We start from the raw sequence: 27,149 nt of genomic DNA, 5'->3' as shown, positions 1-27,149 counted from the left end.
GAACATATAAGTAATCCCGCAATAGGTTAATTCTGACAGTATAAAGATGTAACATATATTGGAACCATCACTCACCGACAAAAAAAAAAAAAAAGGAAAACAGTCGTTTTGTGCTACTTGTATAGAAATAAAATATTTTTGATAGGTTAAACTTCTCAAAATTACTGCTACTTTGAATTCGAATAAAACGCTACGGGGCCAAAGTAGAATTTCAGCGTTCGCGTTTATAAATGAGTGAGGGCTCTTGTAAAGTGCGCTGTTTATGATTGGAAACTTTGTAAATTGAAAAGGGTTTAATCGTTTTATCAAGTACAAAACACCAAAGGTAATATAACTTGATCGCTAATAAAAAGCAAACAATTAGAAAAGATGAGTTTGCCAACAAACTCACCATCCAGAAGGTTTGCTAATATCCGAAACAGATAAATGAGCACAACCTTTTTTGTCACATCCCGCCGAACTTACAGTCGTTCCCCACCAGCTAAAGTTACTTGAACCACCAGTATATACAACGCAAAAATATATGAATAGTCCAGCAATGGCGACTCCGCAATCCATTGCAGCAGCAGTTATCAAGTTATATTTCTTCCACCACGAATAATAACCACGACGAATTAAATAATTGAAACAAAAGGCGACTGCAGCCCAGGTTGAATAGTTGATTCCTGTGACACTCGGTATCTGAGCAGCGCCGCCTAGGAGGAGAGCTGGATTGACATGTTTCCAAGAGCTTTTAGGAAAACTTATCTGAAGCAAATAAACAACAACTGAAACGACAGCACCTACAAGGAAAAACCACATTACAAATGAATAGCGACCATCTGATGAAAAAATGTGATTCCCAACTAACCCCCAGATAAGATGACTATTGAATTGAGTTTTTGGAGATCGGCAAGTCATGTTATTTTCCGCATTTGAAGTACACACGTCTCTAACGTGATACATGATCCAACCAGTTACTGCGGAATTAACCAGAGATGACCAAATTCCACTTGTAAACAAAAGAGCAGCGACTAACCGTGGGGGGACTTTCATATAATGGCCAATTTTGGCGCTTTGAGTCATATGCATAGCGTGCTGTAATGTCCCAAATCCAAATGAGTAGAAGTAGAGCAATGCCATAGGTTGTCCATTAAACCAGAAAGCCGCCACTATTTCGAAAAAAGCCTGCATACTTATAGTGAAGCTGGAACGAGACTCGATTAATGAAAGCGGTATGTACAAAGCTGCTCCAATAACCATGGAGACCACAAATCCATAAGATCTAATCTGAATATCATGCCATCCTTCTGTAAAAGCGAAGCCTAATCCTAAGGAAACTATTATTGATGCCAAATAAAATCCCCAATGAACACGCTTATATTTCTTTAAAAGTTTAGTGTGAATGTCTGAATATTTAAAAACGTGACAGATTGGCTGAATGACATCGGTAGGAAAACGAAGGAAAAAAGATATCATCATTGAAGAAAATGCGCCTAATGACAAGGCTATGTTTATGATGAAAGCAATAGGAAGCATAACCGGAGAATATTCTTGATACTTTTGAGTTACCAACTCCCATTTCGAATCAACCACTTTTTGAGCATCATAACTTTTCCCCGAAACAGTGTAAATACTGTTAGTCATAATGGGGAAATGCGCAACTTGCCAGTAATTTTGATAGTAAAGCCCTGGAAGTACAATCCAAATCCAAAACACAAAGGATGTAAAAATACAACATGTAGCCCACCAGGGAGTGATCAAAGGATTACTTAAACTGGAAATTTGGGCCCAGTCGAGCGTAAGAGGGAAAAGACCCAGTCCAGTCTTTACCCCAAATATTTGAGATAGAACTGCACTGGAAGGCTTACACCAACTGATCCAAGCACCCAAGGAGCTTAAAGCAGGAAAGATCAGATCAGGAAACCAATACCATATGAAAGAAGCAACAAAAACTATGAAAAAGTAACGAAGCCGAGAGATTGTCCAGTTGCAGGCCTTAGTATTATCATTGTCGTGAAATATCTTGAAAAGTGCGCAGCTACTCAAAACAGAAGGCCAAATCAATGTTGGCGGATACACTAGAATTGGCAAAGCGAGACCTGACCATCCGAATGACGAAAGATAACTACATAAATTGAATAAAATGGCTCTACCAATTCCGATGTTAACTCCAAAAAACTTTATTTGTTCGATAATTAAAGTGTTAACTAGTTTTGCGGAGACACAAATGTTGACGAATATATATAGGCAGGCATGTTCCTTTCGGTTGAATCTCCCTGGATTAAGTGAAACACGTATACCCCTTGGGAGTTTTATTTCCCACTGTGGAATAATATAATACCAGAGCTGACCCAATGGATATGCTACAAGAAGAGCAACGATAGCTGCAATGGAGACCGAAGGATAACGCATCAAAAAGAAAGCATCAACGCCTGCAATAACGGTAGCAAGACCAAATGCCAGTATCCACATCCTGAAAGCTACAAAGAAAGTGAGAAGTTAATATCAAGGTTGAAGGGATAGTAATGGAAATCCTGAATGACAGCTTCTAAAAAAAAAAAAAAAAGGAAAAAGTAGGATTAGCTTTGACTTACTCGATGCGGGTATATCAACATCGTCCGTTACAGGTACAATTGCATCAATGTCCCTGACGGTAATATCGTAAACAGCATTTCCTGGTACTGAGGATTCTCTTTCAGTAATGTCGTCAACAAACTTTTCGTGACCAGCATAATTTATGATTTCAAAAGATTTCTTTTGCTCATCGAATTCATGAAATTTCGAGGCGATAGGGCTCGAGTTTTCTACGATATGGTCTTTGTTGTTTTCAACGCTTTTCGATTCAAGTCCTTTGAAACCACGAGTAACGTAAGTGATAAATTTTGGAGTTTTCATCCTTCAAAAATGAAATTGTTACTTAACCCAGGACCAATTTGATCAAAGTAATCTTTATCAGATCAGCAGCTTTGGAGAAAGAAATAAGACTATATTTATACGATTGATGTGCAAGCTGGAGTAATCGCAAGGGTTTCTAAAGGATACCAACAACGAATAATAAAAACCTGTGCATGAGTTCAAAGTTACGAATTATCTCCACATCTTTTTCATCACGTTTATACTCTGCACAGCGACAAGCCGACTTACGATGGTCTGGAAGTTGCTGCCTAGAAGCCTTCCCAAATTCAAATAGTGAGAATTGATCTGTTAAGATTAGTTGCAGCACGGTTTACTCACCATATGGCTAATTTCGGAACAACATCTTAACTCTCGCCGAATCACAAAGCTAGTAGATATAAAACCATTGCGCTCTTGCATTCCAGTGAAGACAGCGTATTAGAAGACAATCTCAGCCCATCATACAGTTACTGACAAAACGATCCGGAATTATAAGCTTCTCGAACAAATTATCTAAGATGGAATGAGCGACTCCAGATGTACTTTTTTCGGTAAATTTTCGTCATAAAGAGATGTATTTGTAACCAACTTTTATAGAAATCCTAAGCTTAAGATTGAAGAATAATCTGATAAGATAGTCATCTGATATAGTTAAACATCGACTATTTGAGGTAATAAGTATGCTAATGAAAGATGTTTTTGTCGAACTGATTATTGAAACCTATTATCATATGGAAAATAAAACCTTTCAATCCCTTTTTATGGAACTAGCCCAGAATCCATTAAAGTCAGTGTACCTGCGAATTGGATTTAGAATCCTCTATTTGATGTCATGGTAATGGAATATTTTGCAATTATAAGTATTTACAAACAAATATTAGGGATGAAGAGATTAAATTTGATAGTCTCACGCTGGAGTAGCTTAATGAGTCATGACAGCTATATACGGAAAAGACGGGTAGAATAGAAGCTCTCGTGCTTATATGAGAATCTGGAAACAGTTGTCTACTAATTAATTGATATAAAATATATCAGTCTAATGGCCGAAAGTAAAGATTGAGATGATACTTGATGTTTAGAGACAACCTAGTATTTTATAAAACTGTGTATAAAAAGTACATCCAATCCCTTAATGTAAAAACTGAAAGTAGTTTTGAAAAGTTACTGAGAGGTGTACGAATACTAATTTTCATGTCATTAAATACTTCATCCTTAAATCTGTGATCATAAATGTTATTTCAGGATATCACAGCCTCCAATGAAAGGTGCAATCCTCGATATTAAATTACACAAAATAACTTAATACAGTAACCTTCTTAGAAAGTTGTAAACATAACACATATTATTGCTAGAAACTCCTTATTCATGTTTTTGTTAATGAATTAGAGTTTATAAACAACCGACCAATTCAGTTCCATTAAGTAAATAACTTTAAGAAACTTCAGAGCTCCTGTCCGTTCAGTTGAATTACAAAGGTTCTCTATATCTTATAAAACTATACATTTGACTTCTAATTGAAAATGATATCGGTTTCGACAGCAAGTCACCTCAATCATCATTCTAATGAACTTCCAATATTTCTATATTCAATATTATTTTTATCCGTGTTCCGTATATTCGTATCATAAAATCTCTAACAATTTCAGAATTTTTTTTTTGTTAGGAAAGAACGAACCGAGAGGGAAAAAAAACTATCAGGTTATATCAAAACAAAGCAATTTTATCCCCTCATTTTATTCGTCTAATATAGGTTTAGCACATTTACGCATTTCCGTATATCCTGATTTTGTTTGCATATGCTGATAATCCACCGGAAACATTTGCTCTCCTGTTTCACTAGACTGAGCAAAAATCACACCAAGATCATTTCGAGCTGTTGTTAAAAAGTACGAAGAGCCGTCTCCAAGTGAAATTACAAGTGCTCTGACAATATCACCCGGTCGGAATGAATTTTGCACTTTGACTTTATTTTTCTCAGTAGCTCTAATATCCTGCACATGTATTACCCCTTGAAATTCATCTTTGGTGCAGACATCGTCAACGACTGAGATGTTTACAGTTGCTTGACGAGCATTGATCCTGCTGACGCGAGCTAAAACAATAGATCCGACATTAGGTAAAACGGCTGTCTCTTCAACTTTTCTTGGGTACGTTACAGAATTTTTCTCTGGATCAAAGATGCCAGTTCGTGTGGAAATAATATAATCTCCTCTCTTTACCGTTCCTTCACCGTTAGGAGCCCCTCTCGCGACCACCTGTCCAGGGAGAACCAAATTCATATTTAACGGCTTTAATAAACTAAAAATAAAGGAATCAAGTCCGTTTTGTATGGCTGTAAAAAATTAATTGAAAAAAAGTTGCTGTAAGCACAAAGGTCGTTGTAAACTGTAGGTTACAATGTAACCTAAAGTCACTGCTGCAGAAATTTCAGTTTATTTTGCTAAATTGAGAAAATGAAATTGCAAAGGCATTTAATTATCAAACAGTTTTTCTGCTCTTCTTTCAACAAAAATTTTTTCTTGATAATCCCAAAGCTTGGAAAGTAAGTTCACAAAACGATGCCAAAATAAAAAATCACTAAAAAAAAAATATGAGCAGCAAATATAATAAATCATTTTTTTTGTTTAACTCAAATGATCTTTGTAAATTGGACCATGATGCTGAAATATTTCTCAAGGTAGAGAAATTTTCCAGTGTAAACATTAAGCGTGACAGCAAAAATGAAGAATGTTATGCACAGTAAATGATATAAATTGTGATGTTTTTTTCCATATAATAACAAAAATCAATGATAAATATAAAGTCTTTAAACAAGTTGACCACAAATTTCAAAATCAAAGTGCATAAATCAAATTAAGGAAACAAAGGTATGTTAACGTTCCCAAGAATCATTTAAGAAAGATGAAACCCACAAAATAAGAAGAAAAATGAGTTTGTGATCCACAAATTTAACAAGAAACCAAGAATTTTTTAAATTCTGAAAGAACCGATGTCCTCGAACTCGGTATTTTAAACCATTTTTTTAAGTATTTTCGTTCAAGTGTCAACTCTTTGTCATCAGAATTAATCTACAACCTCAGTCATATTTTTTTAAAAAAATAAAGAAAGAATTTTCACTTCTTTCTACGAGCTAATAGCTTCCTGATAAAAGACATGCTGCAAGGTATGAATATATCGTGGAAAGCTTAACAAAATTTGCAAAGGATTCGCCCGCACAAAGAGGAAATATAACAAAAAAATCATTAACCCAAATCCTATGTAGCCTTAAACGTTTGTTCTCATTTGAAGTTTAACGTCCGGTTTTTGTATTAATGCACAACGTCAGGTATTGCTTCACCTCGAATTTTGGTCCATTCTATTTCTGAATCTAATTCCTCATTCACTAATCCAACCATTGCTCTAAAAATAACTATTAGATTATTGATTTACGTACCGCCAGTACAAGGCTCTGCGTCCACTTACACATTTTCTCCACGTAATAAATAAACGCCTAAAGGAATTGTTTCCATGTCTTGATCCATGCTAATAATTCTTTCAAATGAGTCTGAAAGTATAAGATTGGTCGTGTGATCGAATCCCTTCAGGGAACCTAGCACAACGCGACCATCGTTTGTAATGACTTGAACCCTTTCTAACGAACATCTATATTAGTCACTTCATTCTCTATTGAAAATTTGACACTTACGTTCCATAAAATCAGCAAGACTCATGATAAAGTGATTTAAGTATTAGTTGTATTACAGTATGGTAGTGCTAAACAAAAGTAGGTAGTCTTACAGCATGTATTTCAAGTGACATGATACTTTTTATAAAACATACAGCAAAAACAAAAAAATCAAGAATTTTAATAAACTAATCAAATTGAAAACACCTTTTTGTCTTAAAATTTTGAAGCTAACTTTGCTATCAATATAAGAAGTAACCCAATTATATTTTTAGTTTGGAAAGGAACACAATCTTGTGTCAAAAGAAAATTAAAGTAATTTGTGAAGCGCACGATTTTTAAATGATCTTTTGTTTTATTAATCAACGAAATTTATTTTGTAAAATAGATCTATTAAAGGAAAAGGTATTGAACATTATTCCAGCTATATCCGGCTCACGAATCCTTCCTCATCATTACAAGCAACCGTTCTTCTAACTAAAAATACCCGTTGTAAACAAATATACAAATCTTATGGACGTGGGGAATATAGATGTATATATTTGACTACAGTTATATTCTTGAATTACTTCATTTGATAGTTGTTGAGTTTAAATCATTGAAGGATAATTCTTCTTTTGAAGGTTTGCTTAAATAATTTGGAAGAAATAAGTATTTAAGAATTCCGTTTTATAAGAATTTTTTCACAACTTTAGATTGTTATCGATGTGCCTTACTATCTTAGTTTTTGAATGAAAAATTAATGACGGCTCGAATATAAAGGGGACGGTCTTCGCTCTTTATTCAGCAAAGAACGTATGGAATAGAAAGAATTTGTACTAAATGTGTCACCATAAGTGCGAAGCTTTAGGGTTTTTACATTATAAGACAAGTTAGATTTTTGTTTTAAAGGTGGCATTTAGAATATAGACAGATGAAGTTAAAGGGCGCAGCTCGTTTTCCTTGGCACTTTTTTACACTCATCTCAGTACTTGTATTATCTTCTCAAAGCAGCTTGGTAGTACAATTTTCTTGGATATTATCCCTATCTGATAAAATAAAGTTTCGCTAATAATTAAGCGAAGACTTACAACTTTGACGAAGCAGCACACAGAACTAAACCAGTAGATCATAGTGACTATAAAAGCAAATCTACTTAAAGAGGCTGAGAAATTGCCATCGTGAGTTTATTTATTTTCAGCTATATTCTTCAATGTAAATTTAAGTATTTATTGAGAAAAATTTAAGAAAGTTAAGTTGTTCGTTATAACGTACAGCAGCTACGAAAGGATATTTATACTACTGTCTCGCAAATAAACATTCTAGCAACTCATTAACATCATAACTTGTGTTGGAATAGTAGACAACTATGATGAATAAAATAAAATAAAAAGGGCAAGTTAGAAATCAGAAATTTATGCTTAATGTTTCATTTGGATTTTCGTTATTTCCAATGTATTCTGAATATACTCATACTTAAACACATATTGTTATATGTTATATTTGTTACATCAGGGGGATCGATATATCATATACTCCACAGTATAGCTAATTTATTTGTAACCCTTTTTGAAGAAATATTTATTTGGTATTGAGAATTAAATTAAATTTAAAGATTTACTATATCATAGCCTATTTACTCAATCTGTTCAAATGTTGCTTTCGCAAACATATTTTTATCAGTCACAATATAATGAAATACACATTTGATTTAAAACAATTTCAAAAAAAAAAAAAGGATGTTGATTAGAATGAAAGAAAAAAAATAAGATTTATATATTTTCAAAACAAAAAAGGTGTAGATATCAATAATAAGAAGACTTAAAATTCTAATAGATCTCGTAACGATCAGTTATTTTAAATTTATAAAATTAAACCACAGTGTATTGTTTTAGAATATATGAATTTAATACTTTCGCTCAACGATTTCTTGATCGATCAACTAAATATGTAATAATATTAATTAAAAAAAAATAAAAAAAATTTGAGATTTTTTCTTTCCTCTTGCTATGAATCACGAAATTTTCTGTATGAACAGAATAGCAATCAACTGGCTTCTCAGACACTTCATAAAACTCGAAATTGTGTCTTCAGGGTTATCGGAATAAATATTATGATTCATAAGCTCTATTGTTAGCTTAAAATTGAATTTGTTATTAATCTAACATATTTGTAAATGGGTTTATGAAGTATTTGAATTTGAGATCTTATTATTACGAATTTAAAATCCAAAGATAATTAAGAAATTAATCAATGGCTTATAAAGTATAGAAAATTAAAGACTAAATTATCAAAGCATTTTTATTTTTAATTTTTTTTAGCGCTCTCATTTAAGACAAACTTTTACTAATACTCCAATTATGAATGATGGTTATTTTGCATACTTATTAAATGATGTACATATTTTTATAAATTAATAAGTCTAATAGAAGATAATTAATTACCTCTTTCCATCTCTTGGTCTTCCTTATTGAGCTAGCACATTACCTCATTCTCTTCAACTACGATTTACTAACTACTCAGGTTGAAAGGGTTTTTTGAACATTGTTCGTAAAAGGAAATTTTAAAAATATTTTGAGACAGCATTTTTGTGTTTCTCAATTATTAAGATTAATAATAAGCATCACGAAACTTTGAGGTGTTAGCTTACATTAACAATTCTGGGGTTCTAATCCTTATAATAATTTGGGCTGGCCTATATCAAATTGTCTAATTTGAAGATTTAAATTCTTTAAATAATTTTATTTTTACTTTCTCCCTCGTTTTAAGTATGAAAATTGTTGTTTTAGGTGGTTCAGGCTTTTTAGGGCATAATATTTGCAAATTAGCCATTGCTAAGGGTTACGAGGTGGTTTCAGTATCCCGAAGAGGAGCTGGAGGATTGCATAACAAAGAACCATGGATGGATGATGTTGAATGGGAGACGTTGGATGCTCAAAAAGATCCAAATTCATTACTTCCTGTTCTTCGTGATGCCTCGGCAGTGGTGAACAGTGTTGGTATCCTTATGGAAAATAACTATAAAAAGATTTTACAGAATCCCAGAGGACCAGTTTCGCATTTAATCAATAGTCTTAGCTCTAACATGTTTAAAACTGGCCAAAACCCTTTAGCACCTAAACCTGAAGAAGCAAAGCAATCTAAAAATAAAGTTACATTTGAAGCAATCAATCGAGATTTAGCTATTGAAACAGCTAAGATTGCCGCCAAAGCTAATGTCCCTGTGTATTGCTATGTGTCTGCTCATGCAGCGGCTCCCGGGTTGGATCCCCGCTACATAAAAACGAAACGTGAAGCTGAAAGGGAAATATCTAAAATTTCAAACCTTCGTTCTATATTTCTCCGTCCTGGTTTTATGTATAACTTTAATGATCGTCCTTTCACAGGCGCCCTTGCGTCTCTTTTTACTGTCTCATCCAGCATCAATCGAGCAACCTCTGGTGCTTTAAATTTCCTCGGAACCGCTTCGGCTGAACCCCTTCCTTCTGAGGAAGTTGCTTTGGCTGCTTTGGAGGCTATTTCTGATCCCAGTGTCAAGGGTCCTGTGGAAATTTCCGAATTAAAATCTATGGCTCATAAGTTTAAGCAAAAATCTCTATGATTCTCTTGTTAAAAGTAAATTACACATCATAAGTTTATGAAAATGAATGATTGGGTTATGTGTAATGAATTTTGACCAGTCTTAATTATATCTACCTGAATACGTCTTTATACTTTCAAGTTAAAATATGATTGCTAAACAAAGAGAAAAAGTATCGTCTAATTTAAATTCTCTGCTCAATATTTACATCATTTGAACTACTGTTATCTAAGTCGTAGAATCTTTTCCAACTATAATTGCCAAATTTGCTTCCTGACTGTATTTATTAACTAGAAAATTAAAACAAGTTATTTCAAAAAATTAGAAAGAAAGCTCTTTTCCCATGTTAACTCGAGCTATATTTGCTTCGATATATCAGCTGTTGTAGTAACCATACATTTTACCTTATTATACACCTCGCACTACCTATATCAAACGCACGCATTCGAAAGGTCCTCGGTGAATTAAAGAATTAAGAAGATAGAGAAGTTCATAATCCTTTTAATTTACTTATTCAAATTGGACTTACAGTCGTAAATTATTTATGGAGCTGGGTGCTTGGAGATCTATTCTCTATATTGCGTTCCTGTTCGCGATTACGCGCCATGCCTTTTGTAAAGCAGTTAACTTGGTGCATTCACCAGAAGGAGAAGAGTTCGAAAATATTTTGAGCTCTGTTTCTGCTACAGTTGAGAAGAAAGAAGTCAACAATAAATTAATAATGCCGACAGCTAATCGCGACAACCAAGGAGTAAGAGAAGAACTTTTAGTTTCTAGTTTTAAAGAAAGAAAGCTGTTGAACACCAATTCAGCCAATTTGCGGCTAAATAGTATTGGCTCATACGAAATGATCGACTTCAAACAGATTAATTCCGAATTTTTCTTGTCTCATCGTCAACATGGGTTTGTATTATTTATCGATTCTAAAAAAAAACCACGACAATCATTTTACACCGACTCGGCTACTTCTATTGTGCAATTGTCCAAAAAATATAGGAACAAAATAAAATTCAAGAGCGTGGATTGTGCCTCATCTTTAGAAAAATGCGAAGAAATTGGGATCAATTCTTTTCCTTCTCTTGTTTATTATAACAATGCCGGGCAAAAAAAAGTTTTTACGGCTCATACTCCTTACGAAGTGTTATCAAAGCACGCTGATCTAATAACTGAGCTAGACGAAACAGACGGAAAGGTTTATCCGCAAAGCATAATTCGTTTAGAAGAGTTCAAAAATCTAAAAGCTAATGAGCCTGTTTTTTTCTTATACTTGCACGATTATGGATCTACTCCTGAAGATTTCGACTCCTTACGCATTTTTGCTAGATATTTGGTAGGATTTGCTCCTCTCTATCGCACGGATGACGAAAAAGTAATTAAGACATTAAATGTCACACGTCTTCCACACTTAGTCGCCATACGCCATGGCGTTGCTTTCTCCTACTCTGAACGCTCTGTTTCAGCGATGCGAAACACTTTTCAACTCATCAAATGGGCATCTTTGCTAAAATATCCTCTCGTTCCCGAATTAACCCCAGCTGTTGTTGAAAACTTGGACTCTGATTCATATTTAGCTATTGCTCTAATCAATCCCACGAGCCAAGTCAAGGCATCTAAGGCTATTTCTACAGTTCAGGAGATTGGCCTCAAGTGGACATTGAAGCTTCGCGAAGTGGAAAGGAAGCAATTACTTACTGCTCGTGAAAAATGGTGGGATCATCTACGGATGTTAAAACAAAAAGGTTACGACGACGTAGCTTTTTTAGCCGCCGAATATTCATTACCCCTTCCTAAGAATAAGAAGGTTACATTTGTATGGGTTAATTCCTTACAGTGGAAAACCTGGATTTCTCATACGTTTCATATAGACCCAATGGGTCCTTCTCGATTCGTCTTGATGGATCCCTCTCGCATGTTTTATTGGGATTCCTCGGCTAAAGGGTTACCTCTCACACTCGATGATTCATCCCTAATTCTCGACACCACTTTTCGGGTATTAGCAATAACAGGAGAGGGCCTACCTCACGAATTTTCTATACCTAGAGGATATGTATACCTAAGTGAAATTAAACAGTACTCATCTTTAATTTTAATTTCGTTGTGGATTAGTCTAATTTTGTTTGTGTCTTTCTTAAACCGGCGGCTTATTCTTCATTATTCTTTCGAATCTGTTCATCAGTTAAAAACGTTAACGAGAAAATTCATTTATAGCTCTTTGTTAAAGCAAGATTAAAGGTATTGATTCTTTGTTATAGGATTTACTAGTTCATTACTATTCCTACAAGCTTCTCTAAACGTCAAATTTTAACAACTATCTATTTTATTTAGAGATGCATTTTTGATCTCTTATTATTCCTTTCTTTGTTATTGCGAATTTCTTAATTAATAATCATTAATACTTGCTGGAAATTCACAAAATCTTCTTTTTAAATTTTCATGTGCTCATGTTGCTTAGAATTCTTTCAAATGTCCTTTGCGTTGTCTGTGACTCTTTATTTTTCAAGCTCAAACATGTTAATTAGAAACTATTGCTTCTAATTTGCCTGTTAAAAAAATTTGTCAGCCTTTCCCTATGGCACTAAATAGTTAGAAACTACTACTTTTCTGTATATATACTAAAATGAGATATATATTTAAACATATTAAGAGATTTCTTGCTATAAATGTCGAAAATATATTAATCTTGACAGATCTTGGATTTTTAGATTAACCTTTTACATGTAAAAGTAAGGTAAAGTAACTCATCCTTAGCATTCATGAGTTCTCTTGGAAAACTTCTGAAACTTACCCTTTTGGGGATATTACTCTCTTTTTCTTGTAAATTCGTATTCGGTTATTTTAATGTAAATCAATTATTTGATCATGAATTCATTAAAGTTTTTCCCAATTTCAAAGGAAACGTTGAAGCAAAAATTAAATATCCGACCGTAGTATATGCTATTGGGGATATTCATGGAGACTTTCCAAATGCTTTAGATGTACTATCTGCAGCAGGCGTTGTATCTCCTGTTTTTCCTCATGAATGGACTGCTGGTAATGCTACACTGGTTCAAACCGGAGATGTCGTCGATCGCGGCCCAGATACACGGAAACTTTTTAGATGGTTTAATGACTTGCACAAGCAGGCAGAAAAGCATGGAGGACGAGTGGTTCGCCTTTTGGGTAACCATGAATTCATGAACGCTAAAGGTGATTGGCGTTATGTTCATCCTGGGGATAAAGCATCTTATCCCGAGCCTTCAGAAGAGAACAGGATAATTGACTGGGGGCATTCCGGTGAAATTGGTAACCTTTTGCTCTCTGAATACAATGTCACTTATAAAGATAATACCACTGGATCACATTTTATGCATGCAGGTCTATCACCAGAGTGGGCATACCGAGAGGAGACCGTAAATGAATTAGGAAAGGAATTATTGAGCCACTTCATGTCTAGAGAAAAAATACCTGAATACTTGGAAGATTTTTGGGCGATTGAAGGTCCAATGTGGTATCGTGGTTTGGCTCAGCTTTCAGAAGAAGAAGCTTGCGAGGTCGCTCTCAATGTAACCAAAACCTTAAATGTAAACCGTTTAGTTATGGGACATACTCCTCAATTCCATGGTATTGTAAGTCGATGTGAAGGTCGTATACTGCTAATCGACACTGGACTTTGCAGTGCCTATGCTGGTGAAAGAGCTGTTCTTAGGATTTCTCAAAATGATACGGACAGTATAGTGGAAGCAGTTTATCGTGGAAAAATAGTGAAGCTGTAAATTAATCTTTTCGAATCTCAACATTGAAGCTGTTTCCAATTGGAACTTTTCATTTTTTTTATATCTTTCTAAATATGGTTTCCATATTATTTAAACGCTTCAATTTTACAATGGTGTCGAAAACATTTGCGTTGAACTGTTTTAACTCTTTTTGCTTACTTTCTTTTTTTTTTTTTTGGATTATGGCCCTGAATGGTATATATTTATATGTCTTTTCACTTGCTGGCTCTCGGCTTCTGAAGAAATAAGGCTTTCTCTATCTCAAGGTTTTTTAAACATTTTATCTCTTCTTTTTGAATTCCAGCATTTCCTAAGGGAAATCGTTACTAATCTTTGCACAATCTTGCCTACGGCTACCTTCTTTTTAATTACTATATGAAATCTTTTCAGTTGCTCTTAGATTTACTACTTTATGTATTAATTTAATCAATCTTAAGAAGCAGCTTTGCTAAGAACAATATCACATGAAAACCCTTAATTGAATCATTTGCCATCGTAGGTTTTGCACACACAACAATTCCTCTCATCTCCAGAAACATAGGTGATATACATTAGAATAGTAAGAATATGTAAGTCTTTAATAGGCAACTAGGCAACCTACCACATAGGCTTTTAGTGTATATTGTTTGGCAATACTGCTAATGATCAATTGCGTGTATTTCTAAAATTTGGCATTTGATTCTTATCTAATGAAAAAAAAAGAAAAACCACTTATACAACATTTCAAATTAATCTCATTTTAATAATCAACCTGTATTCAATTTAACAAATAGGCAACTTGTAGGTAACAACCTGAATAAGAAAGTATTGCAAGGAAGCACGTTGTAGCTTGTTCTTAAAGGATGACACCAAAACGGAGGTATGATCGGAGCCATTAACCAACTTCCTTAAACGTTGAGAGTGTGAAACATTACAATGAATCATATTTTTCGTCGCTCCATTCCCATCACTGCTCGATTACCTTCCTTAGGAATTCGCTCTTTAGCAACTGCAACTGCTTCTGCTCATCCCCCTGTCCAGTTGTATGGTTTAGATGGTATGTACTGTAAAAGGTGATTTTTAATTGCTACCATTTTGACTGATATCTTCATTGTCATCCAAAAGTCTGAATTTTTTGTCTTGGTAATTAACTCTTTTCTCTTATTTAGGTTCTTATGCTTCTTCTCTGTATACCGCTGCAGTAAAAGAATCCAAGTTGGACAATGTTGAGAAGGCCTTAAATAAACTGTCTGGTGTTCTTCAACAGAGACCGGAATTTGAACAATACATTTCTAGTCCTTGGTTGACTCGTGAGGATAAGAAAATATTGGTTAGTTCTTTGACGCAGATGACTGGAAATGAACCCCTTTTGAAGAATTTCTACAATGTTTTGTTAGACAATCATCGTCTTTATCTCTTAACTCGTATTCAGAAACAATTCTCTACTTTGATGCGCGCTAAAAGAGGAGAAATTGAAGTTAAAATTACTTCAGCTACTCCTCTAGATTCGAAGATCCTTTCTCGTCTCGAATCTCGGATAGCTAAATCGAAATATGGCAAGGGTAAATTACTGGTTAGCAATAAAGTTACTCCTTCTATCATCGGTGGACTAATTGTTGAAATTGGTGATAATATTCTTGATGTCAGTGTTGGTTCTCGTCTCAACAATTTGAACAAGCTCTTAAGTGGTAGGTTTTTTTATTATTTTTTAATATTTTTTCATGATTCAATTTTAATTTTTTTTACATGCTAACCATTTATAGAACCTATTTAAGGCTGTTTTAATGCAACAGCGTATCCTTCGCCAAAACCCAATCTTTATTCTCTTCTCATTCTAAACAGGCTTGAATTTCCTCTTATTCGTATTTCTCTTTCTTTGATAGGTTTTAATGAGCCATAGTACGTATTACATAGTCAATTGAAACTATGGTCATCATGTTTGCCTTACCTCCTCAATATTTCAGTTTCATTTATGTATGCTGTTATCAACTTTATGAATGCTATTTTTTCATCATCGAATAGTAGATCTTTGAAAACTTAGTTCCTGGTTATGGAAAAGGTGTGATTAAAGCCACAAATGTACTAACACTAATTTTCTTATCGTATCTCAAAGCTTGGAGTGATCCAGTACTTAAAACTTTAAACCATTCCATACTTAACCCGTTCAGTTTAGAGAAGTTGTACTTGATGGTATTGATTTTCAATCTCATCTGCATAACATAGATTGAGATTTATGAATAAACGTGTTGAATTGAAACCTGGGATATTCTATAAAAAGTTAACATCAGTTACTGTTGTTTATTAGTCAAGAGCTTCAAACCTTTTCGGTTCAATGACACATTCCGACAAGCAATTTTTAGACAAGAACGTCGCCAAGCCTAAGTGAATCCCATTGTCCGACGCCTATTAATTAAAACGATTCAGCTTGCGAATTGACGTCAGGTCTTGAATTCTTCCAATTTCTCCTTTTTGTAAGCGGTATATATCGTAATTAACTGCTGCTTTCAAATTACTAGGCTTCTTTTTGCAGCTAATGTTTTAAGAAATTCTCTAGAATAATTGGAGGTCATGAGTATAATATTATTACTACTTTTTGTTTTTGAGTCTATTTTATTAAAATCATTTTTGTAAGAAAACGGATACGAAATACCACGGCGTAAGGACGCGTTAAACGAGGTGATGAGATACGTGTATTGTGTGTGTAGCAAACAAATGGTAACAATTCCCATTTGGCAAGATGGATCCGATTTTGCAAGAATTAGTAGATGAGTGGTTCAAATTAGATCAAGTAAGTATTAGGACTATATTTACTATGGAAGTACTGTGGAACTAACAGATTGAACGCATTAGGATGAAACTACGAGGAATGAAGTTTCACAATTGATTAAGGCTGAAGATTATGCCACCCTCAAGCAAATTATGCATCCAAGGATTGGATTTGGTACATCTGGTATGTTTTTATTACAAAAGAAGAAAAAATTGAGATTGTTAAGAGATATTTCGCAAGTTGAAGTGGATTGAAAGAGAACGCTAAATAATGCCTCTTTCTTAATAAAGAATTCTCAGTGCTACAGCCGGTAGCTTAAACTACTTTATTGTGTTTTCCTTGATTAGAGTCGAAGTGATATACTTGATCATCGGTCACTTTCCTTACTGCGTATACTAATTTATTGTGATGATCATATTGGTCATATTTCAGAAAGAGTTTTTCGTTCTTCTTCTTCTTTTCTATCTGTTTTGGTCTTTTTTGCTTGGAATGTTATATAACGTGCTTGTACGAAATTGGTTTAAGTGTAATTAGATTTTCAGCTTGCGATTGTTCTCTCTATACATCTTAATGTTTTAACATTATCAAGTTCGTTTATTCATTTACTAATGTTTACAAAGGTTTGAGAGCTGAAATTGGTGCTGGCTTCGCTCGCATGAACTGTTTGACCGTGATTCAAGCCTCACAAGGCTTCGCTGAGTATTTGCTTCAAACCGTACCATCAGCTGCAAAGCTGGGTGTGGTAATTGGACACGATCATAGGCATAAGTCTAATACTTTTGCTCGACTTACTGCTGCAGTGTTCTTGCAAAAAGGATTCAAAACGTATTTCTTCGATCATCTTGTCCATACCCCTTTAGTCCCTTTTGCCGTTAAAACCCTAGGGACTGCAGCTGGTGTTATGATTACTGCTTCCCATAATCCCGCAGCTTATAACGGATACAAGGTCTATTGGGGAAACGGTTGTGCTATCATTCCTCCCCATGACAAGGGAATTGCTGCATGTATAGAAAAAAACTTAACGCCCATTACTTGGGACAAAAATTTGGTTGAAAATCATAAACTAGCAGATCGGGATTTTGCAGTTGGTCTTTTAAAAAACTATTGGTCTCAGCTCCACGAATTCCATTCCGAAAACAACTTTTCCTTGGAAATGAAATCTTTGAAATTTGTTTACACTCCTATTCATGGCGTTGGATTACCATTTGTTACTTCAGCATTACACTTATTTGGCGAACAAGGCGATATGATTTCTGTACCTCTTCAAGATTCTCCAAACCCTGACTTTCCGACTGTGAAATTTCCAAATCCAGAAGAGGAGGGGGCATTGGATTTGGCTTACGAGCAAGCTGATGCTAATGGTATTTCGTATGTCCTTGCAACTGATCCTGACGCAGATCGTTTCGCCTTTGCAGAAAAAATTAATGGTGCTTGGAGAAGATTTACCGGAGATGAAGTTGGTTGTATCCTTGCCTATTTTATATTTCAAGAATACAAAAACGTTGGAAAGCCAATTGATGATTTTTACGTTTTGTCAACTACTGTCTCTAGTGCTATGGTAAAGTCCATGGCCAAAGTAGAAGGATTCCATCATGTTGAAACACTTACTGGATTTAAGTGGTTAGGCAATAAAGCATTAGAATTGGAAAAACAAGGGAAATTTATTGGATTGGCATATGAAGAAGCTCTTGGTTATATGGTAGGTAGTATAGTTAGAGACAAAGACGGGGTTAATGCTTTGATTACGTTCCTTCATCTTTTGAAACGCCTTCAACTTCAGAATCTTTCAATTACCGAGGTTTTTGAGCAAATGTCTAAAAAATATGGTTATTACACTACGCAAAACTCATATTTCCTTTCACGCGACACTCCCAAGCTTCGTGCTTTGGTTGATGCCTTGAGACATTATGACACAAAATCGGGTTATCCGGCAACCCTTGGTAGTAAGAAAATTACAAATGTTCGCGACCTTACTACAGGTTACGACTCAAGCTCCACGGATGGTAAAGCTACTTTACCAGTTTCAAAAAGTTCAGATAACGTAACGTTTGAGCTTGAAAATGGAGAGGTAATTATGACTATTCGCACAAGTGGTACAGAGCCGAAACTTAAGTTTTATATCTGTGCTCGCGGACATTCGCTTGAAGATTCCATAAAGAATGCTACAGAAGTTAAACAGGCTATCAAATCTGAATGGTTTCATCCCCAACAGAACGGACTGGAAGAGCCATGAGTTTTCTCGCGTGTATAATTTTAATTTGAGCTCGTTTTTTAAGCAAAATTATAAATTGCAAACAAAAATATTTCAATAAAGTATTAGATATGATTTCCTGAGTTGTTGTGATTTAAATTTTATCCTTAATTGAAAATTCCTTAAATATCTGATGGAACTACAAAAATATAGAACTTCAATGATCAAGTAATGTTTAGTGTACTATAAAACCATGGCAAGATTCATGTCTAAAGGATGACTACAACTTAATTGGGGCAGTTGTGAGTATTTGTTGGAAAGTACTTGTCGAATACCTCTCAGCAACTGCAAGTAGCTAAGTTGGGGATTTTGAGTGACGACTTCACGGAAGGCGTATGATAAAGCACCAGTAGCGAATCCATTAACACTTGTATCTGCGCTTGTTTGATTATCTTTGCATCCGGATAAAGAAATAACATCAGCAGGAGAAAACTTAACTTGTCTAGAGTACTGTAGAGCGTTGTTATTAAATCCATTGGTAGCACTGGTAAATATATTTTTCACGTTGTTGATAGCTCCCATAATGTCGCCAGAGGCATAAGAAAGGCCAGCATGAAGTACATCCATACCAGATTCTTTTAACATATTTGGCTCCTTTAGAACGCCCTTGGTAGAGTACGTGAAAGGAAGATCGAGAGCTCCACCTGAATGACAAGCTATATTTTGTTAAAAATAGATTAAAATCACTGACTTACAGTCAAAGAGAGCTGTTAAACGACATCCTGCTGGTAAAGGCTTAACCATTATTTCGTGCATTTCATCATCTATAATTTGCCCGGCATATTGATGGTCCAGTGGATATATCGTTTCATCATAACCATCAACTTCGTCTCCATCAAGGTCTTTTGTTTGCCCTCCGTGGCCCTATGCATGTGAGTATGAGATGTAAAGTGATGATTCTTACACTATAGTGAAAAAATAATGCATCCTAAATAGTTAGCATTAGGAAGTAAATCCCATGACATATAACTTACATTAGGTTGGGCATCACTTACTAACCATCTCATCGCATCTAACATATTTTGACGAGTGGGAATTGCCCTTTGGTTGCTTGCCGTGTCTGTCATAATAACTAAAAAAGTTTTAGCAAGATGTTCTCGTAATCAACCATACCCATATCTTCTTGCTTGTAACCGTAGCGCTGTATCAGCAGTTGGGACATAGACATGACATCTTAAACAAGTTAATATATGTTTACTTGACCTTTCGCATTCCGTACCATTAATGCAACCTTGCAACTCATTTTGGGTATTGAGATAGTTAATTCCGATCAGCAAAGCCTTTCGCTTCCCTTGGCAAGTTGAATACTGATACTGAAAGTTTCCTCCTCCTGCTAAGTTATAAGATTGAGTCTGAGTGTTTGGCAGCTGAGGCCCACTATAATTTGGGTTGCCATAAGAATTAGCACCAGTATTCGGAGGCGGACCTGAGGGTGGGGCATAAGCATGGGAGTTTGCAGAGCTCAAACTTATATGACCAACATTCTCCATAGGGATTTGATTAGAATTGCCGTCTGTCTGAGGCCTTGTGGAAGGGGGTGGCATACGTGGAGGCTGATATTGATGTACAGTGTTATTACTTTGAGAACCATTATTTGGTGAATAATTAGGTCTAGTATATGTATTATATGGTGGATATTGCCCACCGTTATAAGGATTGGAGTTGTAGCTCATGTTGATGGGAAGTTGGATAGTGCTTAACTATGCTACTTTCAATAAAATACCAGATCTCACAGGTTATAACTAAAGCAAAATCAATTTGACTACAGTATATACATTTAAAAAAAAAATTAATTGCAAAAGATGCGAGCAATATATTATAATCATACCACACATCAAAACGTATTATACACGAAAGAGCTGCTACACGAAGAAATAATTTAATACGATGAAAAATCAAGTAATGTATAAAGCAATAAGTGAAAACCTAGCCGGCATAGTCTAAAAAGAGTGAAACAAAATCCGAAGATTGTTGATGGATTAAATAAAAACCTAACCTAACCTAAACTAACTAAAGCATTTTGAGGAACCAAAGAAAATATTGAAAGACTTAGAGTGAAAGAAATGAAATTTAAAAATGTGCAGACAAAGCTCTCTGATTATCGACACTCAAAGTGGCAATGACAGAATTAACTTGATCAGCAGGGAAACGAGCTAAGTAAACCTTCGAAGCTTCCATCAAACGTGTCAAAGTTCTTCCACGTAAAACTCCAGATGCAAATGTTTCTGCTAAAATCGTAATAATCGTTGGCATTTGTGAGGCAACGGCCACGTGATTTTGTTCCATCAATTCCGCAAGGAAAGTGTAAGCATAAGGAGCGTCATCTTCATCATGTGTTACAGGAAGTGTATTAATCCAATACGTTACAACTTTGTCAAGATCCTGAACACGTTGGCTACAAAAGCGGCAAATTTTGCATATCGCAACACAAATATTTTCTGTGGCATAAATTTGTTCTTCATCACGGGCATCAGGAAGCTCGAGCATCTTAAACAATGCGGGCAAAGCACTAGAGCAGATTTCAGCATACAACTCTCCTCCATGCTGAGCGGCTACTCCAATACCGTACGAGGCAGCTTGTCGAATTTCTGGTTCGCTACTTTGAATACCTTCAGCTAAGTAAGGCAAAAAGTGATCCTTGTAGTTCCAAGAATCGGGTCCAGTAAATTCAATTAAGTCATCCATCATGCATAGAGCCCATTGCTTAGCTACAGTGTCGTTTCCAGACAAAAAGCCATCCATGTACGGTAGTAGCCTTTCCCAAAAAGGGCAGAAAGCAGTTTTGTGAATTTTTAATACAACACTAAAAGTCTTGTTTATTTCGTTTAACAAGTTTTGATCATTTTCGACTGCAAGAATCATGTCCTCATCTTCTTCAATATCTATGTCACCATTTTTAGCCTCCTCCTCACGCTGCTGCACGCGAGAAATGAATCCTTTGAGCTGCAAATCAACGGCAGCAACGAGTGCTTCCATCGAAGAAGGACTCAGATTCAAGCCGCTGATTTCCAAACTTTGATAGAAACATTCAAAATAGTCGGCAAGCATTTCCACGCTTGGTTCATTTTGTATATGATCCAACAGCTTTCGTAAAATAGGCTCCCAAAGCTCATTGACTTTAGCTGGATCACGATTGCTAGCTAAAATCCGAGCGTTCAATAACTGAGGAATACACTTACAACAAGCAGAACGAACCCCGTCGTGAAAGAAGAACTTCAATCCTGGAAGTACAACAGATGTCAAAACTTCATTGACGTAAGGATCAAAGTCAGCTTTTAACTCAGCAGCATAGCAGACAAGCATTTCGGTGGCAGTACACTTGTCTTCTAACGTACTAGTCCTAATACCAACCTGTTGACCATGAACGGGAATGAACTCCCAACCATCTTGTTCAGAATATTTGCTTTCATCAACCTCGTCGTCTATAATTGTGAAGTCAGGTTTCGAGGTAGCAGCAACCAACAGAGGAGGCATAACTGAACTCAAAAATGGGACAAAATCGCTTCCTAAAACACGGCAAATTCTTCCCCAGGCAGAGATGAGATAACTAGCTTGAGGATCATCACTGTCAGTAATACCCATTTGAATGTTACCTAAAATTTGGATTAATTCCTGAGATACAGGAAGGAATCGTTGTTTACCAACAGCTAAGGCAATTAAAGTAGCACATTCCATAGTTTTACCGCGAAGGGTTCTAAACTCCTTGCCGTCAGCTTGTTGCAGAACATTAAACAATAACGGCATGATGGCATCAAAATATTTTTCAAATTTTTTAGCTGCAGCGTCAGCAACTGTAGCTATAGTGGTAACGGCTTGTTCCTGCACATATCGCTTAGGGCTTTGTAACAAGGTAAGAAGGCGTTGAAGGATATCATCCAAGTAAGGTTCGAGAACCTTGTTGTCGGCCTCTTCAGAGAAATTAACCATTGCAGCAGCAGCATGAGCTTGAACACGGGATTCTGGAGACTCCAAAACAGGTACCAATGCCTCGAGGATGCGAGAAGGATACTTGACTTGCATGTCAGGAGCAAAATCTGTAGACATTTGGCCTACAGCATTGCATGCAGCCCATCGAACACGGGGGTGAGGGTCAGCTAACAAAGGAAGTACCATATCTAATACACGACTAAGCTCTTTTTTCATTAATTTTTCAGCACCTTCGGCAATTGATGAGATGGCCATAAGGGCAGCATGACGTTCAGACCATTTTTGAGACGGGATCAATCTAGGAAGCCACGTGAAAGAGGGAGGAAGAATTGTTTTTCCGCCCAACTTTCTAGAAAGTCTATCCATGGCTTGTTCCGCGACAACATGGTTAGCATCACTTTCATCCTGATCCAAATCGTCCGTGTTCAACCATTCTTGAAGTTCTTCTGCCTCATCCTCAGGATCGCCAGCGACATCGGTCATTAGCAAGAGACATTGAAGTACAAGTTGATCAGTGTAGTCGGAAGATTTCCTACACATAGCAGGGGCACCCTCCGAAAAACAAACAAGCAATTCAAGAGCAGCTTGGCGAGCGGAATTATCCAGCTCCTTGTCCTTAATGATACCAAGACCAAATGCGATGACGCTCTCAAAAATAGGTTTGAATAACTTTGGGAAAACTTCGGCGATTTCAGTGATGGCCATAAGACAGTCCGCCAAATTATCAGAATCACGATCTTGTTGCAGAGGGGGAAGGATGTTCATGAGGCTAGGTAAAAGAGGAATAACCTGATCTCGAGTGGATTGTTTGCTCTCAAGAATAACGGCAGAATAGGCACGAGCGGCAGATATTCTTACACGGATACTAGGATCAGCTAAACCGGTGGTAAAGAGAGGAGTAACAGCACTATCTTGACCTGACAATAAACGAGGTAAAGAAGTGATGGTACGGAAAACTGATTCACGAAAAGACTCATCAGGAGAGTTAACAGCATTGAAGATAACGTTAATGAGTTCTGGCCATTCGCCTTGACAATCATAGATAGATCGAGCAATCTCGGCGATTGTGTCACAAAGCTTATTACGAACAGTGGGAACTGACTCCTTAACAAAGCAAGCTAGAAGTTGACTTTGCAAAGACTGTTTGGACTCATTTGAAATGCTAGAGAACACTTCCAACTCACTGTCTCCTGGTAAGGTGCGAAAGGAAATACGACGGCAAAGAACTAAACAAAAGGAGCGCACAGCTGGGTCCTCACTTTGATAAGCTAAAATCGCAAGGCCGTTTAATAATAAGTCAGCTCTTTGACTTATCCAGTCTGAGCTAAGAGACTTTTCAGCATCATTTCGGACAGTATTGTCAGGCGACGAAAGGCCTTGAACTAAATTTAAAAGAGGAGACAATACTTCAGGAGGAAATCCACTAGACATGATATTAAAAAAAAATGAGCAATCAGAGACGTGGATTTTGCAGTTTTAGAGGAAAAAGGTAAATAAACTTAAATACAACTTTCTCGTTCGGTCAGAGGCTGAGGTACCAAGAATGTTTTGGGCTGTAAAAAATGGTAATAAAGGCCGAACTTCTAGTATTAACGAGTGAAGCAAGTTTTATCTTTTATAATACCTAAATTAAGCCAGCGATACTATACAAAGTAGAAGTGCCAACTGTCTACACTAAGGGAACCCCAAGGGCAGATGGAGAAAGGAGTGTATCGACTTGTGGTGTAGTGTATTACATGAATCGCATCAAATTTTTAAAGTAATGTTGCGCATCGTTTTTTTAATTTATCGCAACAGTGATAATTTTTACCAAAAAAAAACACTATTCTTGTAAACTACGTTAACTTTACATAGTGTTCTACAAGGATTGTAAATTCGTATAAGGAAAATTTGTGATTTCGTTTTCAAATCACAAAAAAATAGAATAGTTTGGATTATGAAGTATGTTTTAAATTTGTAAGTTTTTATTTTCTTGTCTTTTTTTTTTAATTCCACATTATTGAATGAACGCATTTTACCATTCCAGCAACTTAAAATCCGTTCACATTTCGTTTTCCCATTGAATTATTGATGAGTGTGATGAACAGAAAACAAAGTGTCATGCTCATTAAGGTTTTCATATTTTTCTTATTAGACTCACAATTACATACACTAGTAGAGACAGGTATGGTGAATGAATTGCTAACATTTTGAATGCCATCATTACAAACTAGTTAGTATCAAATTATAGTCGGTATCATCCGAGGCTGCACATAACAATGTAGCGATAAAAAGTAATTTGAAATTTTAGCACATACAGGAATCAGGGATGAGTGGCAATTTAGTAATAATCGTGAATATTCCGATGTACCAGTGCAAGCTAAGTTATTGTTCGCTAAGCTTGTTTTGGAAGCGTTTATATGTAAGTATGTCTGATCTATTTTAAACAATTGCATGGATAAAGTCTCGGCCTTTTGTCTTGCATAAAGTCATATTAAATTGAAATTGGCGGGAAACCAGAATTAGGATAGAATAAGATTAGTGTAGTATAGAATTAACAAGAAAGGTATGCATAAAGAGCATTAATAGAGGTTTATTAGAAAAATAAAGCGATAAAAAGGAAATGTAGTAGAGCAAGAGAAGTAAATTCTTTTAATTTTGAAATTTCCGCCAATGTATCGTCCAACCGACGCTGCTTGTTATACTACGCAGTTTGAATGTCTAGCGATTTCCATAAATCAACTTCTTTGAAAACATTCGCTAGCATTCAGGACGAAAGGCGATGTGTAAACAATGAGGAGACTTAACTTACCACCGCTAGTCTTAACTTCACTGGATAATGTTATAGAATAATGTTGTAGAAACCGGTATAGGAAACAGTGATTTTCCCAGGGTTGCTGTTATCTCGGATTCCCGTTTTACATTGCTTTTGGCAGGGAATTACGATAGCAAACCAACTAAAATTTCCTTTCCGTCTTTAAACCGAGACGCTATAGTACAATTGATTCGTTAAGTTCCCGATGGCGGGCGATTTCATGACGAGAAAAAAAATCGGTAATTCGTAGACTAGAAGAAAGAAACCATTTTCAAATAATATCGTTCTACTAGAATCGGAACATGCAACCGAATGAATTTGTTTTTTTAAAATATTTTTAACGTTACTTCAAATGTACGGTATGGAAACGTAATTGACAATTGGCGAAATAGACGAATTCAATTTAAGAGATTTGAATACATGGAGAGATTGAATGTATAGTATCTAATTAAGGAGAATTGATGAATTTTTTAGATTTTTTAATGTGATTCCGGTTCTTCGCTATAATTGCTTGCATTCCAAAATCCCCGTAGCATCCATTTCCATCAATGGTTTTTCAATTCCCGTACACGGTTATTTTTCCACCGCTCTGCATTGCGAGTTCTGTGGCAATACCCAATGTTCTACTAGGATATTCTATTAAACCACGCTATATCAAGGAACCAGGCCTTTCCATCTTCCCCATTCTATTCATAGGAATTTTGGCCGCTTCCCTAGTAGAAGGGACAGCCAAAAAAGAGCGAAATTTCAAATGGACTTTTATAGGATCTTGGTAATATGCATCCATGTATATACCAGGCTAGTTTTTGCGCCATTGAAAAAGGATTTAAAACTTTTACGCTTAATCAGCCTTTGCATTCCAATAATTCGACCTTTTTCTTTCCTCATTTACCCACCACCCAAATCTTTCTCCCCGCTCAACTCTATTCTTCCATCTATCTTACCCATTATTCCTTTTGCTATCTCATCTAGCCTGCTCTTTTCATATACTTTTCACGTTTTCTACCGTTTCCTTTTCCAGCCGCTATTATCGGTCCCATATGCCAATTCCAAACAAACCAATTGTTTACTCGTAGCGAGCTTTGTTTATTTACCCTATCGGAGCCCGTTACCGGTTGTCATAGAAATAATGGTACAGCGTTACTTGTAGATTCAGCTCTTCCCAATCAGTGGTGTAGCAAAGAGGATGATCAATGGTTACAACAAATTTCCCTTTGTTTACATTGTACATAACCGATTGTTTACATTTTGGTTTCTAGGTAGTAAGTCAAAGAAAAATGTTGCACCTCGAAGCTTTTTAGAAAAAAAAAGCGTAAAAGAACTATTAAAGAATTTTCCAATGACACATTGATTCCATTATATTCTATCCCATTCTTCTTATCTACTTTCTCTTCTGCCACCTTCTTGCTTCTTCCATCCCACACCATATCCAGTATTTTACATACGATTCTAGCAATATGGCAAGAAACCGTCACTAAAAATTTCACTATAGTGAAAACCGAAAAATTACACTTTCTATTGTAGGGTTAACTTAATTAATTTTAATTTATTTATTTTTTTTTTTTGCTCGAAAGCATGT

General features: G+C 35.7%; 11 protein-coding genes and 18 long non-coding RNA genes across 29 annotated transcripts; 15 read left to right on the top strand and 14 right to left on the bottom strand.

Moving 5' to 3' along the window:
• Window positions 1-79: 79 nt before the first annotated feature.
• On the top strand, window positions 80-3,836 carry SPOM_SPNCRNA.1279. The gene has a single exon (NR_150146.1). It is a non-coding gene; the product is annotated as a non-coding RNA (long non-coding RNA).
• opt3 (OPT oligopeptide transporter family protein) lies at window positions 388-2,877 on the bottom strand (the record flags this gene model as incomplete). Its single annotated transcript, NM_001023501.1, has 2 exons — window positions 388-2,462; window positions 2,577-2,877. The coding sequence occupies 2 exons, from the start codon at window positions 2,875-2,877 to the stop codon at window positions 388-390; spliced, it is 2,376 nt and encodes a 791-aa protein (NP_588512.2).
• A 366-nt stretch (window positions 3,837-4,202) lies between the features above and the next one.
• On the bottom strand, window positions 4,203-5,221 carry csl4 (exosome subunit Csl4). The gene has a single exon (NM_001023500.3). The coding sequence runs from the start codon at window positions 5,154-5,156 to the stop codon at window positions 4,611-4,613; it is 546 nt and encodes a 181-aa protein (NP_588510.1). The 5' UTR covers window positions 5,157-5,221; the 3' UTR covers window positions 4,203-4,610.
• Window positions 4,276-5,291, top strand: SPOM_SPNCRNA.7700. The gene has a single exon (NR_197036.1). It is a non-coding gene; the product is annotated as a non-coding RNA (long non-coding RNA).
• Window positions 5,292-6,185: 894 nt separating this feature from the next.
• Window positions 6,186-6,611, bottom strand: lsm8 (U6 snRNP-associated protein Lsm8; the record flags this gene model as incomplete). The annotated part of the gene is made up of 3 exons (NM_001023499.3): window positions 6,563-6,611; window positions 6,340-6,508; window positions 6,186-6,276 (listed from the first exon to the last, which is right to left on the bottom strand). Exons 1-3 carry the CDS (start codon window positions 6,585-6,587, stop codon window positions 6,186-6,188), a joined length of 285 nt encoding a protein of 94 aa, NP_588509.1. The 5' UTR covers window positions 6,588-6,611.
• A 133-nt stretch (window positions 6,612-6,744) lies between these two features.
• Window positions 6,745-8,841, bottom strand: SPOM_SPNCRNA.516. The gene has a single exon (NR_150894.1). It is a non-coding gene; the product is annotated as a non-coding RNA (long non-coding RNA).
• SPOM_SPNCRNA.7699 lies at window positions 6,817-7,668 on the top strand. The gene has a single exon (NR_197035.1). It is a non-coding gene; the product is annotated as a non-coding RNA (long non-coding RNA).
• Window positions 8,842-9,019: 178 nt separating the features above from the next.
• coq11 (ubiquinone biosynthesis protein Coq11) lies at window positions 9,020-10,322 on the top strand. Its single transcript, NM_001023498.3, has one exon. It carries the CDS (start codon window positions 9,291-9,293, stop codon window positions 10,119-10,121), a length of 831 nt encoding a protein of 276 aa, NP_588508.1. The 5' UTR covers window positions 9,020-9,290; the 3' UTR covers window positions 10,122-10,322.
• SPOM_SPNCRNA.7698 lies at window positions 9,283-9,547 on the bottom strand. The gene has a single exon (NR_197034.1). It is a non-coding gene; the product is annotated as a non-coding RNA (long non-coding RNA).
• Window positions 10,323-10,494: 172 nt separating the features above from the next.
• On the bottom strand, window positions 10,495-11,124 carry SPOM_SPNCRNA.7697. The gene has a single exon (NR_197033.1). It is a non-coding gene; the product is annotated as a non-coding RNA (long non-coding RNA).
• Window positions 10,520-12,736, top strand: pdi5 (protein disulfide isomerase). Its single transcript, NM_001023497.3, has one exon. The coding sequence runs from the start codon at window positions 10,645-10,647 to the stop codon at window positions 12,328-12,330; it is 1,686 nt and encodes a 561-aa protein (NP_588507.1). The 5' UTR covers window positions 10,520-10,644; the 3' UTR covers window positions 12,331-12,736.
• SPOM_SPNCRNA.7696 lies at window positions 11,258-11,889 on the bottom strand. The gene has a single exon (NR_197032.1). It is a non-coding gene; the product is annotated as a non-coding RNA (long non-coding RNA).
• SPOM_SPNCRNA.7695 lies at window positions 12,242-13,816 on the bottom strand. The gene has a single exon (NR_197031.1). It is a non-coding gene; the product is annotated as a non-coding RNA (long non-coding RNA).
• Window positions 12,841-14,445, top strand: SPOM_SPCC1840.07C (phosphoprotein phosphatase). Its single transcript, NM_001023496.3, has one exon. The coding sequence runs from the start codon at window positions 12,854-12,856 to the stop codon at window positions 13,850-13,852; it is 999 nt and encodes a 332-aa protein (NP_588506.1). The 5' UTR covers window positions 12,841-12,853; the 3' UTR covers window positions 13,853-14,445.
• SPOM_SPNCRNA.7694 lies at window positions 14,133-14,514 on the bottom strand. The gene has a single exon (NR_197030.1). It is a non-coding gene; the product is annotated as a non-coding RNA (long non-coding RNA).
• A 205-nt stretch (window positions 14,515-14,719) lies between these two features.
• On the top strand, window positions 14,720-15,856 carry atp5 (F0-ATPase delta subunit atp5). The gene is made up of 3 exons (NM_001023495.3): window positions 14,720-14,888; window positions 15,001-15,519; window positions 15,595-15,856. The coding sequence occupies exons 1-3, from the start codon at window positions 14,768-14,770 to the stop codon at window positions 15,603-15,605; spliced, it is 651 nt and encodes a 216-aa protein (NP_588505.1). The 5' UTR covers window positions 14,720-14,767; the 3' UTR covers window positions 15,606-15,856.
• Window positions 14,973-15,271, bottom strand: SPOM_SPNCRNA.7693. Its single transcript, NR_197029.1, has one exon. It is a non-coding gene; the product is annotated as a non-coding RNA (long non-coding RNA).
• Window positions 15,444-17,021, bottom strand: SPOM_SPNCRNA.7692. The gene has a single exon (NR_197028.1). It is a non-coding gene; the product is annotated as a non-coding RNA (long non-coding RNA).
• On the top strand, window positions 16,549-18,954 carry pgm2 (phosphoglucomutase). Its single transcript, NM_001023494.3, has 3 exons — window positions 16,549-16,619; window positions 16,682-16,781; window positions 17,219-18,954. The coding sequence occupies exons 1-3, from the start codon at window positions 16,569-16,571 to the stop codon at window positions 18,829-18,831; spliced, it is 1,764 nt and encodes a 587-aa protein (NP_588504.1). The 5' UTR covers window positions 16,549-16,568; the 3' UTR covers window positions 18,832-18,954.
• Window positions 17,184-20,522, bottom strand: pca1 (metacaspase Pca1; the record flags this gene model as incomplete). Its single annotated transcript, NM_001023493.3, has 6 exons — window positions 17,184-19,505; window positions 19,545-19,713; window positions 19,754-19,777; window positions 19,824-19,921; window positions 19,963-20,022; window positions 20,069-20,522. 6 exons carry the CDS (start codon window positions 20,520-20,522, stop codon window positions 19,033-19,035), a joined length of 1,278 nt encoding a protein of 425 aa, NP_588503.1. The 3' UTR covers window positions 17,184-19,032.
• Window positions 19,797-20,577, top strand: SPOM_SPNCRNA.7691. The gene has a single exon (NR_197027.1). It is a non-coding gene; the product is annotated as a non-coding RNA (long non-coding RNA).
• Window positions 20,578-20,727: 150 nt separating this feature from the next.
• Window positions 20,728-24,473, bottom strand: sal3 (karyopherin/importin beta family nuclear import signal receptor Sal3). Its single transcript, NM_001023492.3, has one exon. It carries the CDS (start codon window positions 24,205-24,207, stop codon window positions 20,920-20,922), a length of 3,288 nt encoding a protein of 1,095 aa, NP_588502.1. The 5' UTR covers window positions 24,208-24,473; the 3' UTR covers window positions 20,728-20,919.
• SPOM_SPNCRNA.7690 lies at window positions 21,226-21,550 on the top strand. Its single transcript, NR_197026.1, has one exon. It is a non-coding gene; the product is annotated as a non-coding RNA (long non-coding RNA).
• On the top strand, window positions 21,930-22,445 carry SPOM_SPNCRNA.7689. The gene has a single exon (NR_197025.1). It is a non-coding gene; the product is annotated as a non-coding RNA (long non-coding RNA).
• On the top strand, window positions 23,523-24,305 carry SPOM_SPNCRNA.7688. Its single transcript, NR_197024.1, has one exon. It is a non-coding gene; the product is annotated as a non-coding RNA (long non-coding RNA).
• A 186-nt stretch (window positions 24,474-24,659) lies between the features above and the next one.
• Window positions 24,660-26,835, bottom strand: SPOM_SPNCRNA.1278. Its single transcript, NR_150145.1, has one exon. It is a non-coding gene; the product is annotated as a non-coding RNA (long non-coding RNA).
• On the top strand, window positions 24,697-25,334 carry SPOM_SPNCRNA.7687. The gene has a single exon (NR_197023.1). It is a non-coding gene; the product is annotated as a non-coding RNA (long non-coding RNA).
• SPOM_SPNCRNA.7686 lies at window positions 26,242-27,080 on the top strand. The gene has a single exon (NR_197022.1). It is a non-coding gene; the product is annotated as a non-coding RNA (long non-coding RNA).
• On the top strand, window positions 26,322-26,720 carry SPOM_SPCC1840.13 (uncharacterized protein; the record flags this gene model as incomplete). Its single annotated transcript, NM_001431051.1, has 1 exon — window positions 26,322-26,720. The coding sequence occupies one exon, from the start codon at window positions 26,322-26,324 to the stop codon at window positions 26,718-26,720; it is 399 nt and encodes a 132-aa protein (NP_001417983.1).
• Window positions 27,081-27,149: the final 69 nt, after the last annotated feature.

Source organism: Schizosaccharomyces pombe (assembly GCF_000002945.2).
Source record: "Schizosaccharomyces pombe strain 972h- genome assembly, chromosome: III".
In the NCBI taxonomy this organism is placed as follows: domain Eukaryota; kingdom Fungi; phylum Ascomycota; class Schizosaccharomycetes; order Schizosaccharomycetales; family Schizosaccharomycetaceae; genus Schizosaccharomyces; species Schizosaccharomyces pombe.
This window is presented reverse-complemented; position numbering and strand designations above follow the sequence as displayed.

Excerpts from the sequence above, each read along its gene's own strand:
- csl4 (NM_001023500.3), bottom strand. The coding sequence starts at position 5,156 with ATGAATTTGGTTCTCCCTGGACAGGTGGTCGCGAGAGGGGCTCCTAAC.
- coq11 (NM_001023498.3), top strand. The coding sequence starts at position 9,291 with ATGAAAATTGTTGTTTTAGGTGGTTCAGGCTTTTTAGGGCATAATATT.
- pdi5 (NM_001023497.3), top strand. The coding sequence starts at position 10,645 with ATGGAGCTGGGTGCTTGGAGATCTATTCTCTATATTGCGTTCCTGTTC.
- SPOM_SPCC1840.07C (NM_001023496.3), top strand. The coding sequence starts at position 12,854 with ATGAGTTCTCTTGGAAAACTTCTGAAACTTACCCTTTTGGGGATATTA.
- atp5 (NM_001023495.3), top strand. The coding sequence starts at position 14,768 with ATGAATCATATTTTTCGTCGCTCCATTCCCATCACTGCTCGATTACCT. Across the intron at positions 14,889-15,000 it reads CCAGTTGTATGGTTTAGATG|GTTCTTATGCTTCTTCTCTG; the intron begins GTATGTACTGTA and ends TCTCTTATTTAG.
- pgm2 (NM_001023494.3), top strand. The coding sequence starts at position 16,569 with ATGGATCCGATTTTGCAAGAATTAGTAGATGAGTGGTTCAAATTAGAT. Across the intron at positions 16,620-16,681 it reads AGTGGTTCAAATTAGATCAA|GATGAAACTACGAGGAATGA; the intron begins GTAAGTATTAGG and ends TGAACGCATTAG. Across the intron at positions 16,782-17,218 it reads GATTGGATTTGGTACATCTG|GTTTGAGAGCTGAAATTGGT; the intron begins GTATGTTTTTAT and ends ATGTTTACAAAG.
- sal3 (NM_001023492.3), bottom strand. The coding sequence starts at position 24,207 with ATGTCTAGTGGATTTCCTCCTGAAGTATTGTCTCCTCTTTTAAATTTA.